Here is a 15395-nt window from a genome sequence, read left to right on the forward strand (position 1 = left end):
GATGGAGGAAGGGGCTATGAGCCGAGGCCTCTAGAAGCTGGAAAGGGCAAGAAAACCGATTCTCCCCAGGAATTCAGCCCTGCAGACCCATCTCAGACTTCGGACCTCCAGAAGTATAAGAGAATAAGTGTGTGTTGTTTGAAGCCATTAACTTGGTGATAATTCATTCCAGCAGCCCCAGGAAAGTAATACGTGTATGAGTCTAGCTGTGTCTAGGGCTTTGTGAGAGCCTGGGTGAGGATCTCGACTTCCCAGCCGGCTGGGGGGTTGGGAGGGTGGGGGGCTGAGTGGGGGGAGCTCAAGAGAGGAGGGAGTCAGGAACCGTGTGCCTGTTGGTACCAGGCCCTGATCCCTAGAACGGTCTCAATTCTCATGTGAGTGTTCAAAACACCTCATTAACAGTGGGTGGTGGTATCCCTGTTTAACAGAAGGGTTCACAGAGGTGAAGGTATCTGCCTGAGTTCCATAGAAAAGTGGCAGAGTCAGGCTTGGAAAGTGAATCCGTCTGACTCCGTGCTCTTGCCGCCATCCCGTCCAGTCCTCCTCCCCTCCTTCTAAGGGGTAAGGCCCACATTTGGAGAGCGCCACGGAGATGGGAGCCCTGCCCGCCCCCCCGCCCCCCCCCCCCGCCGTGCCTGAGCAGGTCCAGGCTTCCCCCAGATGGGAGTCTGGGTTGTCTGAGCAGTGGTCACCAAGTGAAGTGTCCCTGGCTGTCCCCTGCAGCCGGGATGGGTGTCCCCATCTCAACAAGGCTTCTGTACTTGTCTCCTTCAGTGTGAACGAATTGTACGTCGATGACCCGGACAAGGACAGCGGGGGCAAAATTGACGTCAGCCTGAACATCAGTCTACCCAATTTGCACTGTGAATGTGAGTATTCCCAGCAGCCCTCTGCTCCGGCAAGACACTTCCTCTAGACAGTGCTGTGTGTGCAGAAATGGCGAGATGACCGGGACAAGTTAAGTGGATGGCAGGCTGCAAACAACGGGCAGCAGGAAACTCTCCCCACTTTTGTGGGGCAGGACGTAATCAAGTGTGCACGCACTTGGATGTTTTTTGGAATAAGAAAACACAAGACACTGCCAACGGTTTATCTCTGGAGAGTAGCCATGTTGCGGGGTGGGGGTGGGGTGGGGCGTGGTGTCTCTGAGGTCACGCCCCCAAGAAGTAAAACGCAGATTTTCTGCAAGTGGCTTATTGAGAGAGGGCTCCCAGGAGGAACCTGTAAGGGCATGAGGGAGGTGAGAAGACAGGCAGAGGTGTGTGTTCAGCTGACGTCTAATTGCGGCCTGATCCCACAGGGAGCCGTGGGGTGTGAATGACATCGTAGTCTGTCTCGCCTGGTAGCAAGGGGGCTGGGCTGTTAGTATCCATATCCTCGGCTGATGGGTACAGGGTGGTGTGGGGGGATGCATCCCAAGGCAAGGGGGCCTCCAGCCAGCCAGGAGCAGTCGCCAGGAGAAGGATGCAGTTCTGAGCTGTTAGCAGCCGTGGGAAACATCCTTTTTGCCTTCACACTCCATTGTGTGTCTGTGTGTTCTGTTTTGTTTTGTTTTACTTGTTGTGTTTCAACCAGAATGAATTACCTGTGTAAAACAAAACCTACTGGGAGTCTGGTTTAGAGTCAGATTCTGGCTCCTTTGTTTACTAAAACTGTGTGACCCTGGCTGAGGTGACCCCTCCGAGCCTCAGTTTCCTCAACTGTGAAATGGGCATAGTGCCTGCCCTCTCTTGCTTGAGGTTGTTGGGAGAATCTAATGAGCTGGTCCCTAGATTTGTTAACAAGCAGGCTGGGTTTCCAGCTGTCCCTCTGCCCCAGCCTGGCACGGACCCCATGCAGGCCCTTCTCCTCCTACTCCCTCGCTTCCTCCTGAAAGGCAGAACATTGGGCGGGTCTGTGGCAGAGATAGGGAAAGATTCAGTTCTGTTATTGCTTTTGGTGAGAATTACATCACAGTTTTGAATGCACAGTGGGCCCCGAGCCAGGAAACCTGTTGAAATGGGTTGGTTTTATTTTTATTTTTTCTCTTTCTCTCAGAAAAATAATTTGTCTGGCAGCTTCTCATTCAGGAGTTGGTTGTGTCTCTGGAGCAAAGAAATTCTTAGGCCAGAGGACTGGGACCAGGGGGGCAGGGGCAGGAAAGGATGTGGTTCCAGGCTCGGTCCCTGCTCCAGGTGGTGGCGCAGGAGGGGTGGGCGACCTGAAGCTGCTGGCTGTGCTGATCCACCGGGCCCTGCCCACCCCAGCAGCTCCCACTAGAACCCCGCACTTAGGCTTTTCTTTAAAAGAACTTCGAATTTTTATTATAGGAAAAAGAAAATGCGTGCTCACTATTATACCTTTGGAAAATCCAGAGCAGCAGAGAGAGAAGTCACCCATAATTCCACCCCGGCTGACAGCATCAGTTGACATTTGATGCTGTCCCATCTGGTTGGCCTTCCGTTCCCTGCATTTCTAAACATGGCTGAGATCATGCTGCCTGTGCATTCTCATATCCTGCTTTTAAAAATAATCTTTTTCTGGTAAACAACTAATACAGGGATACATTTTTTTATTTTTAAAAAAGATACATGTTCAAAATACAGAAATATATAAAGAGAAAAATAAAAGAAGGACGTGCTTCCCACATGTCAACCACCGCAGAGGAAGCCCCTGTTAGCATTTGGGACCCCTTCACTCACCCCTATGTATCTCTGTCTGTCTGTCTGCAAACATATGTCGTGTTTGGTGGTTTGTTTTTTTTTTTTTCTTTTTACATAATTGGGACCCAACTACAGGGAACCTTTCTGGGATTTCTTGTTTTTTCCATTTATATCTTGGAGCTGTTCTTCTATTACTCATAATATTAGTAAAATAATAACTACAGCTGCCATTTATTCAGCTCTTACTCAGGGGCGGGCCCTGTCCAGAATCCTTTGGCCGTGTTTGTGCCTTAAGATGAGAGGTGCTCTAGCAGAGTAGCCAAAGGGTGTGGGCTCTGGATCCAGACTCTGTGGGTTTCAACCCAAGCACCACTGCTTCTTAGCTGTGAGGTCTCAGGCAAGTTACTTAACCTCTCTGTGCGTCAGTGTCCCCCGGTATAGGATGGGTCTGATAATATTATCTTCCCCACAGGGATGTTCAGATGGTGCCTTCTTATGGAAAAGGCACTTGGAAGAGTGTCTAGCCCATAGTAAGTTCTGTTTTATTTTTTTAATCCTCGCAAACCTAGGATAGATCAAGCAACTGAGGCACAAAAAGGTTAGGTGACTTGCTCGAGGTGCCACGGTGTAGGGGGCGGAGCCAGGAACCACAGGATAGGACAGACAGGACAGCCCAGACAGCCCCAGAGCTCAGACTGCCCCTCCCCACATATGGGTTTCGCTCATTCCTTGTACCCGCTGCACAGCATTCCGGAGGGGGCTGTACCATTGACCAGTCCCCCGTTGACAAGCAGTTGGGTTGCTTCCAGTCGTCACAATTTCAAATAAGGTTGCCCAGAGCCTTGTGCGCACGTCTGGATGTGTGTGCGTCTGGAGGACGGGCTCCCCGGGGGTGGAACTGCTGAGTCAAACGGGGACCTGCTTGCATTTCTTTAAATCCGAACATTACGACATCAGCATTTCCCACGTACGACAGACCCGGAAGCATCATTTTTAGTGGCGCATCACACTCCCTTCTGTGGATGGGCCCTCGCATACTTCCATGCCCATTGAGGAAAACTGGGTTCTTCCCATTTTTCCCTTTTACAGTCAGCTCTCTGAAAATTGCTTCCAGCTGCTCTTTCTCTGTATCGCAGCCTGCTTTCTAGCGCTCCTATCAGGGAAATCTCTGCACTTCCATAGTTTACAGGGGTCCTCACTTGCCTCTTGGACCATCTCAGGGAATACAGTTGGCTTGGGCCTGCCCATTTTGCAGATTAGGAAGCTGAGTCACAGTAGGTGACGGAGAGTCACATTGGAGTCAGGACCAGGACTCCAGGCCCCAGGCTTCCCATTTAGTGCACTGAGGAACCCAGAAAAGTGCCCACACTCCTGGAGGGCAGGGCCTGGAGGAGCGGGCATTGGGTAAAGGAAGGTGTGAATGAATGACTGCCTGAGCCTGAATGATGCCCGGGGAACCCAGAGACTGTCTGAGATGTAGTAAGTGCTGACATTTATTATGTACTTGCCACCTACTGAGCATCAGGCCCTGTTCTAAGCATTTTCGACACATATTAATTATCTGATCCTCCTGATTCTCCAAGGAAGCTTTAATTGTTATCCCCGCCCACTCCTCCCTCCCTCCCCCCACCCCCGCCATTTACAGAGAAGGAAACCAAGGCATGGAGAGGTGAAGTGCCTCAGTCAAGGTGGCAAGCTGATAAAAGGCAGGGCCAGGATTCAGACCACCTCCCAAGCCTGACCCTCTGCTGCCTCCCGGCAGCCTCACAGTTAGCAGGCTCTGCACCCCCGCAGCCTGCAGTCCTCCATCCCTGGCCCACTTAGCTACTGCCTTCCCCGACTCTTTCCAGCTGGCAGTGGCAGTGGCAGGGGACAGGAACGCTCACTCGCTCTCGGTCCAGCCATCACTTTCTCCTCCTCCTCTGCTGGCTGACCCTTTCTCTGTGGCTCTGGGCCCTAGACTGTGAGCTCCTGGATGGCCGGGGGCCCTGCCTGTCCATGAAGTGGATGAATGAGGGGTCTCGAGAGGAGGGGACTGGTCCCGTTTTTCTGGATGTTTGTGACTCTTCTCTCCTTGCCTCCTACAGTGGTCGGGCTCGACATCCAGGATGAGATGGGCAGGCACGAAGTGGGGCACATTGACAACTCGATGAAGATCCCGCTGAACAATGGGGTGGGCTGCCGCTTCGAGGGGCAGTTCAGCATCAACAAGGTACAGAGACCTTGCCTGGTCCCCTCTCACCTTGTTCCCCATCCCCGTGGTCCTCTTCCTCCCTGGAAACTGGAGGGTGGAGCTGTGTGCCCACTTGCCCTCCCCTGTGTCCAGAGCCCTGACAAGCTGAGGGCCAGCATCCAGGCACCTGACAGTTCCTGCTGAGATTCTGGAGGGGTGGGTTTTAGGCTCCCTGAGGTTTGGAGCCCCAGCTGGCTGGTTCAGGAAGGAGCTACTTCTCTCCCCAACGCAGATGGAGTGGGTGGTGAGAAGACGATAGAATGGAAGCCCTGAGCCCGAGTGTGTGTCCTAGCCCTACCCCATCTTGGCCAAGCAATGCCCTCCAGGTCACTAGACCTGTCTTAACCTCAGTTTTCACACCTTTAGGCTGAGGATGTGATGATATAATAATATGATACCTTCTACTTTACAAAGTATATGTGATGATTAAATGAGCTATTACACATTCATTCATTCAGAACACTTTTATGGAGCACCTGCTGTGTTCCAGGGTGGGTTCCTGGCTCTGGGCAATGCCTGGACTAGGTGGGCAGCATTCTTGCACTGGCGGGGCTTCTGTTCTAGTGGAGCGAGGCAGACGGTGTGCAAGGTGAAAAGCATTTCAGTGGGTGGTAAGTGCTGTGATGAGGAATGAAGCAGGGGAGGAGTGGGAGTGGATGGGTTTGGAAGTACCTGGTCAGCTCCAAAGGACCATTCAGGTATTGCTGTTGTTTTGCCGCTAGAACCAGGAACTTCAGATCCTAAGTTAAAGGTGTGAGCGCGGTGCATTTGGGAGAGCTGGGGAATCCCGGCAGCAGCCAGCACTCCTCTCGGCTCTTTTTTCTAAAAGATTTATTTATTTATTTTTGTGTGCCGGGTCTTAATTGCAGCGCACGGCATCTTCATTGCCGCACACAGGATCTTTGCTGTGGCACGTGGGATCTTTAGTTGCTGCATGCAGGCTCTTAGTTGTGGCATGCGGGATCCAGTTCCCTGACCAGGGATCGAACCCAGGCCCCCTGCATTGGAAGCACAGAGTCTTAACCACTGGACCAACAGGGAAGTCCCTTCTCGGCTCTTTTTATGTGTTATCACAGTGGAGCCTCTCAACAACCCTGTGAGGTGGCACCATTTTACAGATGAGGAACCTGAGACCCAGAGACGTTAAGTATCTCAGCCAAGGTTGCACAGCTATCCCCATGTCCCACAACTCCCCTTCCCAGTCCCAGCCAGGCTGAGCCACTGGCTTCTGCCTGGCCTCCCGTAGCCTCTGCTCAGATGCCCTTCCTCTAATCCCTGCCATCTCAGTCAGAGGTTGCAAACTCACTGGCCACACACAACCCCAAAACCAGTCACATTTGCCCCATACAGTATTCAGATCCATCAGAGCCAATATCAAAAGACCGGGAGTCCAGATTTCTGGCTTTTAAAAGTCAGAGGCTCTAGCCGCACTGGGCCCGAGTTTCACTGGAAACAACGATCTGGAGCTAATGACCCCTTTAGACAGTGAGCTGTCCTTCCTGCAGTCCCCGCTGGATGGCTGCGAGGCTTGGCCCAGTTGCTTGGGACACCTGGGCCTGTCTCTCTGTCTCCACGTGGTCTCCCCATGTGGTTTTCTTCCATGACAGCTCAGGGCTCCTTAAGTGCTAAAGCAGAGACTATCACTTCTGCCAAACTTTATGGCTTAACAGGAATTAGGTGCTGGCCCGGGTTCCATGGGGGAGGGGGGGACCACCCATGGGTGCGGGTGCTGGGAGGTGTGGTTCATGGGGCCTCTCTTTGCTGATTAGCTACCACACGGGGTCTTTGCTGTGCCCCGTGAGTAGGATTTATGGTGCTTGTGATGGGAGCCATGTGAAGGTTTTAAGCAGGGAAGCAGTGCAGTCGGATTTATGCTTTACAACTGCACTATCGAATACAGTAGCCACCAGCTCCGTTTCAGTTGATTAAAATTAAGTAAAATTCAGGCCCCCAGTCTCACTAGCCACACTGCAGGCGCTCCATAGCCACATGTGGCTAGTGGCTACCGTGTTAGCACAGATAAGAAACATTTCCATCATCAGGGAGAGTTCTCCTGGAGAGCAAACCGTTAGAAAGATCACTCTGTCGTCTGTTTGGGGAGAGACTGGACAGGACCAAGAGCAGAGGTCACAGACAGTGCTGGTGGCAGTGGCATTGGAGAGAAGGGTCCGGATTAGGGAGTGGAGTCAACAAGACTTACTGATCAATTGGTTGTGGGTGGTGAGGGCAAGAGTGGAATCAGAGAAACCTCTTCGGTTTTTGTCTTGATAACCAGGCAGTCCCATTTTCTAAGTATGGAAGCTTGGGAAAGCATGGATTCTGTGCGAGGTGGGGCTGGGACTCGGACCTTCAGTTTTGGACACGTTTCATTCAGGATTCCCATTAGAGATGTTAAATTGGAAGTTGAGGGGGTGCTTGTGGAGTGCAGGAGAGAGCTCTGGGCTGGAGATGTAAATGTAGGAGCCATCGGTAAACAGATGATGTTGGCTTTCATAGGTCTCCATCAGTGCTATTCAAAGTGGGGCCCTCAGATTGCAGCAACATGGATGGACCTAGATGATTGTTATACTAAGTGAAGTAAGTCAGACAGAGAAAGACCAATACCATATGGTATCACTTATATGTGGAATCTAAAATATGACACAGACTTATCTACAAAACAGAAACAGGCTCACAGACATAGAGAGCAGACTTGTGGTAATCAAGGGGGAGGGAGAGTGGGGAAGGGATGGATTGGGAGTTTGGGTAGCATACGCAAACTATTATATATAGAATGGATAAACAACAAGGTCCTCCTGTATAGCACGGGGAACTAACTGTATTCAATATCTGTGATAAACCATAATGGAAAAGAATATTTTAAAAAGAATGTATATATGTGTATAACTGAATCACTTTGCTGTACAGCAGAGATTAACACAACATTGTAAATCCACTATACTTCAATAAAAACAAACAAACAAAGTGAGGCCCCCAAACCAGCAGTATCAGCATCACCTGGAACCTGTTAAGAATGCAGATGCTAGGGCTTCTCTGGTGGCGCAGTGGTTGAGAGCCCGCCTGCCGATGCAGGGGACACGGGTTCGTTCCCCGGTCCGGGAGGATCCCACATGCCGCAGAGCGGCTGGGCCCGTGAGCCATGGCCGCTGAGCCTGCGCGTCCGGAGCCTGTGCTCTGCAATGGGAGAGGCCACAACAGTGAGAGGCCTGTATACTGCAAAAAAAAAAAAAAGAAGAATGCAGATTCTCAGGCCCCACTTTGGATCTACTGAATCTGTGTTATAACAAGCCCCGCAGGGGATCCTGATGCCACTCATGTTTGAGGATCATTGGTCTAAGCTAGATGACCTAGGGAGAGGTGTAGAACGTTCTAAACCTGGGGTCCACAGACGCCCCAGGGAATGCAGATCAAATTCAAAGCGTCTGTGAACCTGGATGGGGAAGAAAATGACATGTTCATTTTTACGAAGCTCTAAGTCCAATTTAGCGTTCTCTTCTATGATGAACGTGGGCAATGGACCATAGTAGCATTAGCAGCACCCTTGACCTTGTCACCAATAGAAATTGCCGATATGTATATCACATTAAAATCGTCACAGATCATTCTGAGATGCTGTTTACATTCATTGCTGTTTTGAAAGTACAGTAATTTGTTGATCCGCGACCAGGTCTTATTATTTGCTGCGTTAATAAAGACGCATGTGCAAATGTTTGATCTATTTTAATTACTGTTTAAAACATCGTTTCTTTCCTCTGTGATCCTATGTGTTTTATGCATTCGAAACTTTTAAGGCATTTACAGCGTAGGTGTCGGCAGACTGGCAACGGGTCCACGGCACCAAAAATGTAAGAACCTAAGGTCTTGATGAGGATGCAGTTTGAGGACCGATTTCTGGTGCATGCCAGTGTTTAGAAGTGGGGAGGAAAGATAGAAGGAGCAGCCAGATAGGTAGGGGGAAACCAGGGCTGAGTGGGCCCCAGAATCTGGAAGAGAACATGCATCAAAGAGGAGGGCTGGTGCTGCAAGGATGGGGTGGACCACTGACCCATGTGCTGCAGGGAAAGCCCATGTGGGAGAGTAAGGGGCCACTGCACAGCCAAGCCCTTGGGATGCTGGCTGCAGTGGAGGGCACGCCTTGGAGATGAGGGAAGGCCAGTGTGGGCACAATGCAGGGAGGTGGGTGAATTGTTGGTGGGCCAGGCTCTCACTCTGCCTCTGATGCCCTCTCTCTGCCCCCATCTATGTGCCTGGAGAGCTGCTGCTCACCCACAGGTCTCGTTGACATGGGTGCCTGAGTGGGAGCCCTCCCTCCCCTGCCCCTCCCATCATGATCCTTATGTTGCTCTTGTCCATATCACATTCTGACTTCCTTTGACCATTGCCCCCTGCCCCATGCCCCCAGCTCATTCACTCATACATCCTGCTCTTGAGAGTCTGCTGTGTGCCTGGCTCCACACTTGGTACTGGGGTGCAGTGCCCAGAGAAGCAACTGATGTCCCTGCCCTAAGTGGCACTTACAATCTATTGCGGGGTGACAGGTAAACACTCAAACAAGCCAATATATAATTTGATGAAGCAGCCAGGAAGACAATGAAGGGGGTATTATGGTCGGAAATTAAGGAGGAGACCCACTGAGATAGGGTCATAAGGGAAGGCCTGTCTTTGGGGTTGAAGGATGGTTGAAGATGAACAGACACATGCATGCCTCCCTACTGGGGGGGCCTCCCCTAGGAGGGTATGATCACCTGGGTTAAACAGATATAAACACCTCAGACGGTGAACAGGAGGGACCACGTTTACTCAGCACCGAGTATGGGGTGGGCACAGGAGAGACAGGACAACCACCCAGGAGATGGCCCAGCGCCACACTCTCCTCAGCTTGGCAAACATGCCTCAGGCTGTGGGTGGCTTCCCTTAGACAGGCTCCAGTGAGGCCCCCCGCTGGCTCTGGCTGAACCGGAGCTTGCTGTTTGGGGTCAGACAGACCTATGGTTGAGAATCCTGGCTACAGTGCTCACTGGTTGAATGACTGGGCAGTTTAGCCTCTCTCAGCCTCGGCTTCCTCATCTGTAAAATGGGATAATGATACTGCTGACGGGTTGTAAGTTGTGAACAGATTAAAATCTGTAAAGCACATACAGCAGTAGGGATGGGACAAGTCTCGGTGCCCTTCCCCGGCTGGCCTTGTCTCCTGTCAGTGGGGTGTCTGTGATCTCGTCATCTGGCACCCGCCGTCGCTTGGCTACAAGTGTGCTCATGAAATGTGCATGGATAACATCCAAGAAGTGGGTCTTCTCTGGTCAGGGGACAGCTGAGATCCTAGAAAAGGGCCACACCAGCCCTCACCTTTTGACTGCCGCCGCCTATTGGGCTCTCACCCGACCCTTTACCAGTATTAACTCATTTAGTCCTTGTAACAGTCCTAAGGAGACAGGCACAGGGGATTAAGTGACCTGCTAAAGAGCCGGCAGCTAGGATTTGAACCCAGGCTGCCTGGCACCAGGGCCCCTGCTCTGTCTCCTGCACCCCTGCTTGTTGCTGCTTCTGGCCAGCATCTCGGTCACACCTCAGGCCAGCCTCTTTCCCCCACCTTGGAAGGTTAAGAGTTCATGCCTTCCTGGAGCTCTCGGTCAAGGGGTGCTCAGATAAGAAAGCCAGCCGTGATGACAGGTGAGGTCAGCAGCTGGTCCCCGCCCCTATATCTCCCAGTATCAGGCTCACACTTGCCCTGTGGCCCCCTTATCCATCCATCAGGAAGTCAGCCAGCAGCCGGATGTCAGAGTTCACGTGTTTCAAGCTGCACCAGCAGCCCCCAGCAGGCCCCCAGCAGCCCGGAGTCCTTGCTCAATCACCCAGCCCCCCTGGAGGAGGACAGGATGGACCAGGGTTTGGGGCCTGGCTCCATCTATATGTTTTTAAAACCCGTCAGAGACAATGACGTAGGTTCCTAAGTCACAGCTCTAAAAGCGTCGTCTTTGCTTTCTTCAGCCCAGCGTGTGCTGGCGTGAGTCAGCCACCTGTGATGGATTCCGTGCTGAGGGGGTGTGGGTCACTGAGTCACAGCCTCAAGGGGCAGCAGCAGGTGGCAGATGTGCGGGCGCCAGCCTCCTTGACTCACCTAACTCTGGGAGCGTGAGGCCCAGACTCCAAACCCAGTTCTGAACTCCGCCCACGGCCCTGTCCATGGGAGGCCCCATGTCACTGCATAGAAAAGCTCTGAAGGATGTACACCGGATGCTATTTGCTTCTTACTTCTGGGGGCGGTAGGCAATGGGGACTTTAGTTCTGACTTTATCACATGGATTTTTTTTTTTTTTTTTTTTTTTTGCGGTACACGGGCTCTCACTGTTGTGGCCTCTCCCGTTGGCGGAGCACAGGCTCCGGACGTGCAGGCTCAGCGGCCGTGGCTCACGGGCCCAGCCGCTCCGCGGCACGCGGGATCCTCCCGGACCGGGGCACGAACCCGTGTCCCCTGCATCGGCAGGCGGACTCTCAACCACTGCGCCACCAGGGAAGCCCTATCACATGGATTTTTAATAGTGAAAATATATCCAGGTATTATTTATATAAGTAAAAATGAAGTTTAAAGTATTCTTAGAATACAGTAGGGTTTTCCCCACACCCTGCCCATGTACATGCTTGTTCCCTCTTCTGGGAGGGTTCTTGTCTCTTGGCTCAAACATGTTCATCCTGTAAACCCAACCCAATAACACCTGCCGTCGGCTTTGTATTCACCTCATTTAATCCTCCCATAACCTGTTTTGGTTATTATCCCCATTTTCTTGATGGGGAAACTGAGGCACAGAGTGGTTAATGACCTTGCCCAAGGTCCCACAGCTAGGAAGAGAGGACGGACTGGAGCCCGCATGTGGCCCTCACCTGCTACTCTACCACGAGTAATTGGGCCCCTGAAGTGGGCAGTGCTATCCCTCCAGGGAGATCTTGCCGAGCTGTTGTTTCTGTTCACCCCATCCAGACCCAGCAGGTTGCCCCCTCTTCCAAGCAGCCCATGACACACTTGACTGTGAGCTCACTGAGCCTGGGCCATGCCCTGTTAGCCTGGTACCTCTCACGTCAGTCCTAAGCTTAGGCCCTAGTGAAGACATTAATATTCCTGCAGGAAACCCACAACTTTGTGTCTGAGACAGGCGTGCTTACAAAATAAGCGGATGCTAAGCCGTAAACCTTATTCCTTCCTCTAGTGCAGCTCGTTAAACTTTTGTTGAGCTGGAATAAAATAAACCCTGAGTTTTTCAGTGTGGTGTTTGGGGCCTTTGCTAAACAGCCCCACCTCCCTCTTAATGCCTCTTTGTTTCCTGCTGTGGCCACTCCCCCAGGCCTCTCTTTTATTCGGGGTTCAGTAATACCAAACTCTTCTTGTTTCTTACACATGCCCACCAACTGGGCAGTTTCTGATCTCCATACTTGTTCATGCCGTTCCCTCTGCCCAAATGCCTTTCCCCTTATTCCTGAGTGATGCAGACTCATCTTCAGAGCCTTAGCACAGGGTGTTCTTTCCCCTGAGAACACCCACAGCTGCGTTGGGGGCCCTCCCCCGTGGCTCCCACAGTCTTTGCATCCCTCTGGTCCAGTGTAGGTCATGCAGTCTCATTTTCTGTTCCAAGTCTGTGTCACAGCAGGCCAGGGGCTCATCCAAGGCCAGGCTTTCGTCTGGATCATTTCCCAAGCTTTGCACCTCCTGAAAGGCTGGCTCCACGTGGCCATCAGCCCAGGGCCGCTGAGGTCAATGGCCGTGGGTTTTTTTTTTTATTTTTATTTTTTTATTTTTATTTATTTTTGGCTGCGTTGGGTCTTTGTTGTGGTGCGCGGGCTTGTCATTGCGGTGACTTCTCTTGCTGTGGAGCACGGGCTCTAGGCGCGCAGTCTTCAGTAGTTGTGGCACACGGGCTCAGTAGTTGTGGCTCGCAGGCTGTAGAGCACAGGCTCAGTAGTTGTGGCACAGGGGCTTTGTTGCTCCGCGGCATGTGGGATCTTCCCGGAGCAGGGCTCAAACCCGTGTCCCCTGCATTGGCAGGAGGATTCTTAACCACTGCGCCACCAGGGAAGTCCGATGGCCACGGTTTTGACAGGTGACCGTAGCAAGTTTCTTCACTGCTCTGAGCCTCAGTTTCCTTTTCTGTAAAATGGGAATTACCAGGTGTCAAAGCCAAAAGTGCTGTTTTAAGGATTCATGTCATTTACTCATTCTTTAATTCATCCCATACATATTTATTAAGCACCTGCTCTGTGCCAGAGCCTGGGGAATACAGCATCAAATCAGACAAAAACCCTGCCAGCATGGAGCTTATATTCTCGTGGGAGGACACAGATGAGAACAAGATGAGGATAAGATGGTGGGTGATGCTGAGTGCTTTAGCGATGTAAGGGGCTTGGGGGATGTGGGGGTCAGTCAGGCTCCAGAGCAGAGGCCTGAGGGAGAGCCATGTGGAAAAGGGTTCCAGGAAGGGGGCGCAGGCACAAAGGCCCGAGGACCACACTGGCACTGTTTGCCGTCACAGCAGGAGGCCAGCGTGGCCACAGGGAGTAAGCAGAAGAAGACGTGAGGATGTGGCTTCAACTCAAGAGAAGGGAAGCCTTGGAGGGTCCTGGCAGAGGGGTGACGGGATCAAACATTGGGTTCAAAAGGCCCCCTCTGGCTACTGTTGGGGAAAGGCCTGAGGACCCCAAGGGCAGAAGCCCAGAGCCCAGTGGGGAGGCTGCCGCCTTGTCTGGTCTAGGGAGGCAGTGGAGGCTTGAGGGCTCAGAGGCTGGGCGTCTCGAGGGTGGAGGTGACAGCATTTCCTGATGGGTGGGACGTCAGTGTGAGAGAAAGACGGGGCCAGGATGACACCAAGGGTTGGTCTGAGCAGCTGGGAGGAGAGAGGCCCCCGGAGACGCTGTGGAGGCCTCATCAGCGCCGTTCACTGAGTAGACATTCATTCAGTAACTCTCGCTGGCTGTGCTCTGCACAGCCTTGAGACCCAGGGAGGAAAGCGGGCTGCTGTGGTCTTGCCTTCAAGGAACCCCCAGTCTAGGGTGATGGGGCAGATTTGGGTGGGTGATCGTGTTGACCTGGAGTTCAAGGAAGCTTCGTTAGTCTGCAGGCCTAAAGGTCATTCCCCGACCCCCCGGGGGGGAAACAGCCCGGAAGCTGATGGTGGGCAGCTGCCTTTTCGAGCCGTGGTCTTGAGCCAGGCACCCAGCTATGTCCTTCACATGCACCCTCCCACCCACAGCCCCAGCAGTCCTCTCGGCTAGCCACTGTTGACACCCCCTTTCCACAGACGAGGAACCAGAGGCTCCTGCCAAGTTCCGCTGCCGGGAAGTGGCCAAGCTGGGATCCAGATCTGCCTGACCCCAGGGTGAAGCCCTGCACCCCACCCTCTGGGGCAGCCGACCCAACTCCTAAACTTTCCATCTCTCCCCCAGGTCCCGGGCAACTTCCACGTGTCCACACACAGTGCCACAGCCCAGCCACAGAACCCGGACATGACCCACGTCATCCACAAGCTCTCCTTTGGGGACACGCTGCAGGTGAGAGGGGCACAGATGGGGTGGCTGGAGGTGGGCGTCCAGGGGCTGCATCACCAGAGCCTTCTGTCCTCCCTGGACATAGAGAGCTTCCCTCCAGAGGGGTCATGCCCTTCGAGCCTCCGCTCCATCAAACAACCCCTCTGCCTCACTTCTGAGCATACGGCTGCCGTGTCATCAACGTTGCACTCAACTTGGAACCTCGGCTTGAGACCGGGGCCTGGGGGAGGGGACTGGCTTTCATGAGCAAGTACTAAGTGCTCGTGCTTTCTCTGCGCCAGGGCAGCCTCATGAGGCAGGAGACGGCACCACGTCTTACAGACCTGGAGCTGGGCCCAGAGAAGCCATTTGTCCAGGGCCCCCCAGCAGGCGTCTGCCTCGAGTCCAGTGCCCTGTCCGCTGTAACGTCAGCGCCCATGTCCATTGAGTAGCCATGAAGGAAGTGTCCTGAGACTCCCTGTTGTGATTTTGATGGACAGGGCCACGTCCAGTGGGCCCGGCCCGACAGTTTCCTCCCCATGGCAGCAGACGCTGACCGCCCGATCTCTGCCAGCTGCGGGCAGGGCAGCTGTGAGGTTCCATCTCTCCTCCACCCCCAGCAGCACAGTGCTGAAGGGGAATTGTGCCACACCCTGCGTGACAGAGGGAATCGAGGCTCAGAAGGGGAAGTAACCGCTCCAGCTGTGGTGCTGGCATGGCGACCCGGCTCCTGACCCCAAGCCTAGCTTGATGAGAATCCTGTTTCCTAGTTGAGGTTGCTGGGTGGGTGCCCTCCAGGCACGGTGAGCTGTGCACGGGGCCCTCGCAGGCGCACAGGCACACGCATACACACTGTTCCGACACCGTGTGCACACACGTCTGCTCAGACTCACGCACACAATCATGAGACACACACCGAAAAGTGTGCCCTGACATACATGTGCTCATACATGCTCCCTAAGACCACCCACTGGACACACACACACACACACACACACCACCCAGAGATA

The 15395-nt window shown here is 53.0% G+C and overlaps 1 protein-coding gene across 2 annotated transcripts in view; it reads left to right on the plus strand.

Annotated features, from left to right (window-relative positions):
- ERGIC1 (endoplasmic reticulum-golgi intermediate compartment 1) overlaps window positions 1–15395 on the plus strand; it is a 105397-nt gene that overhangs the window by 66790 nt on the left and 23212 nt on the right. For both annotated transcript variants that reach the window (XM_030829919.3, XM_060296611.2), the window contains exons 4-6: window positions 775–869; window positions 4730–4854; window positions 14305–14409. In XM_030829919.3, coding sequence (XP_030685779.1) covers window positions 775–869; window positions 4730–4854; window positions 14305–14409 — 325 coding nt within the window. The remainder of the gene's footprint in view (window positions 1–774; window positions 870–4729; window positions 4855–14304; window positions 14410–15395) is intronic.

This window comes from Globicephala melas, chromosome 3 (genome assembly GCF_963455315.2).
Source record: "Globicephala melas chromosome 3, mGloMel1.2, whole genome shotgun sequence".
Lineage (NCBI taxonomy): Eukaryota > Metazoa > Chordata > Mammalia > Artiodactyla > Delphinidae > Globicephala > Globicephala melas.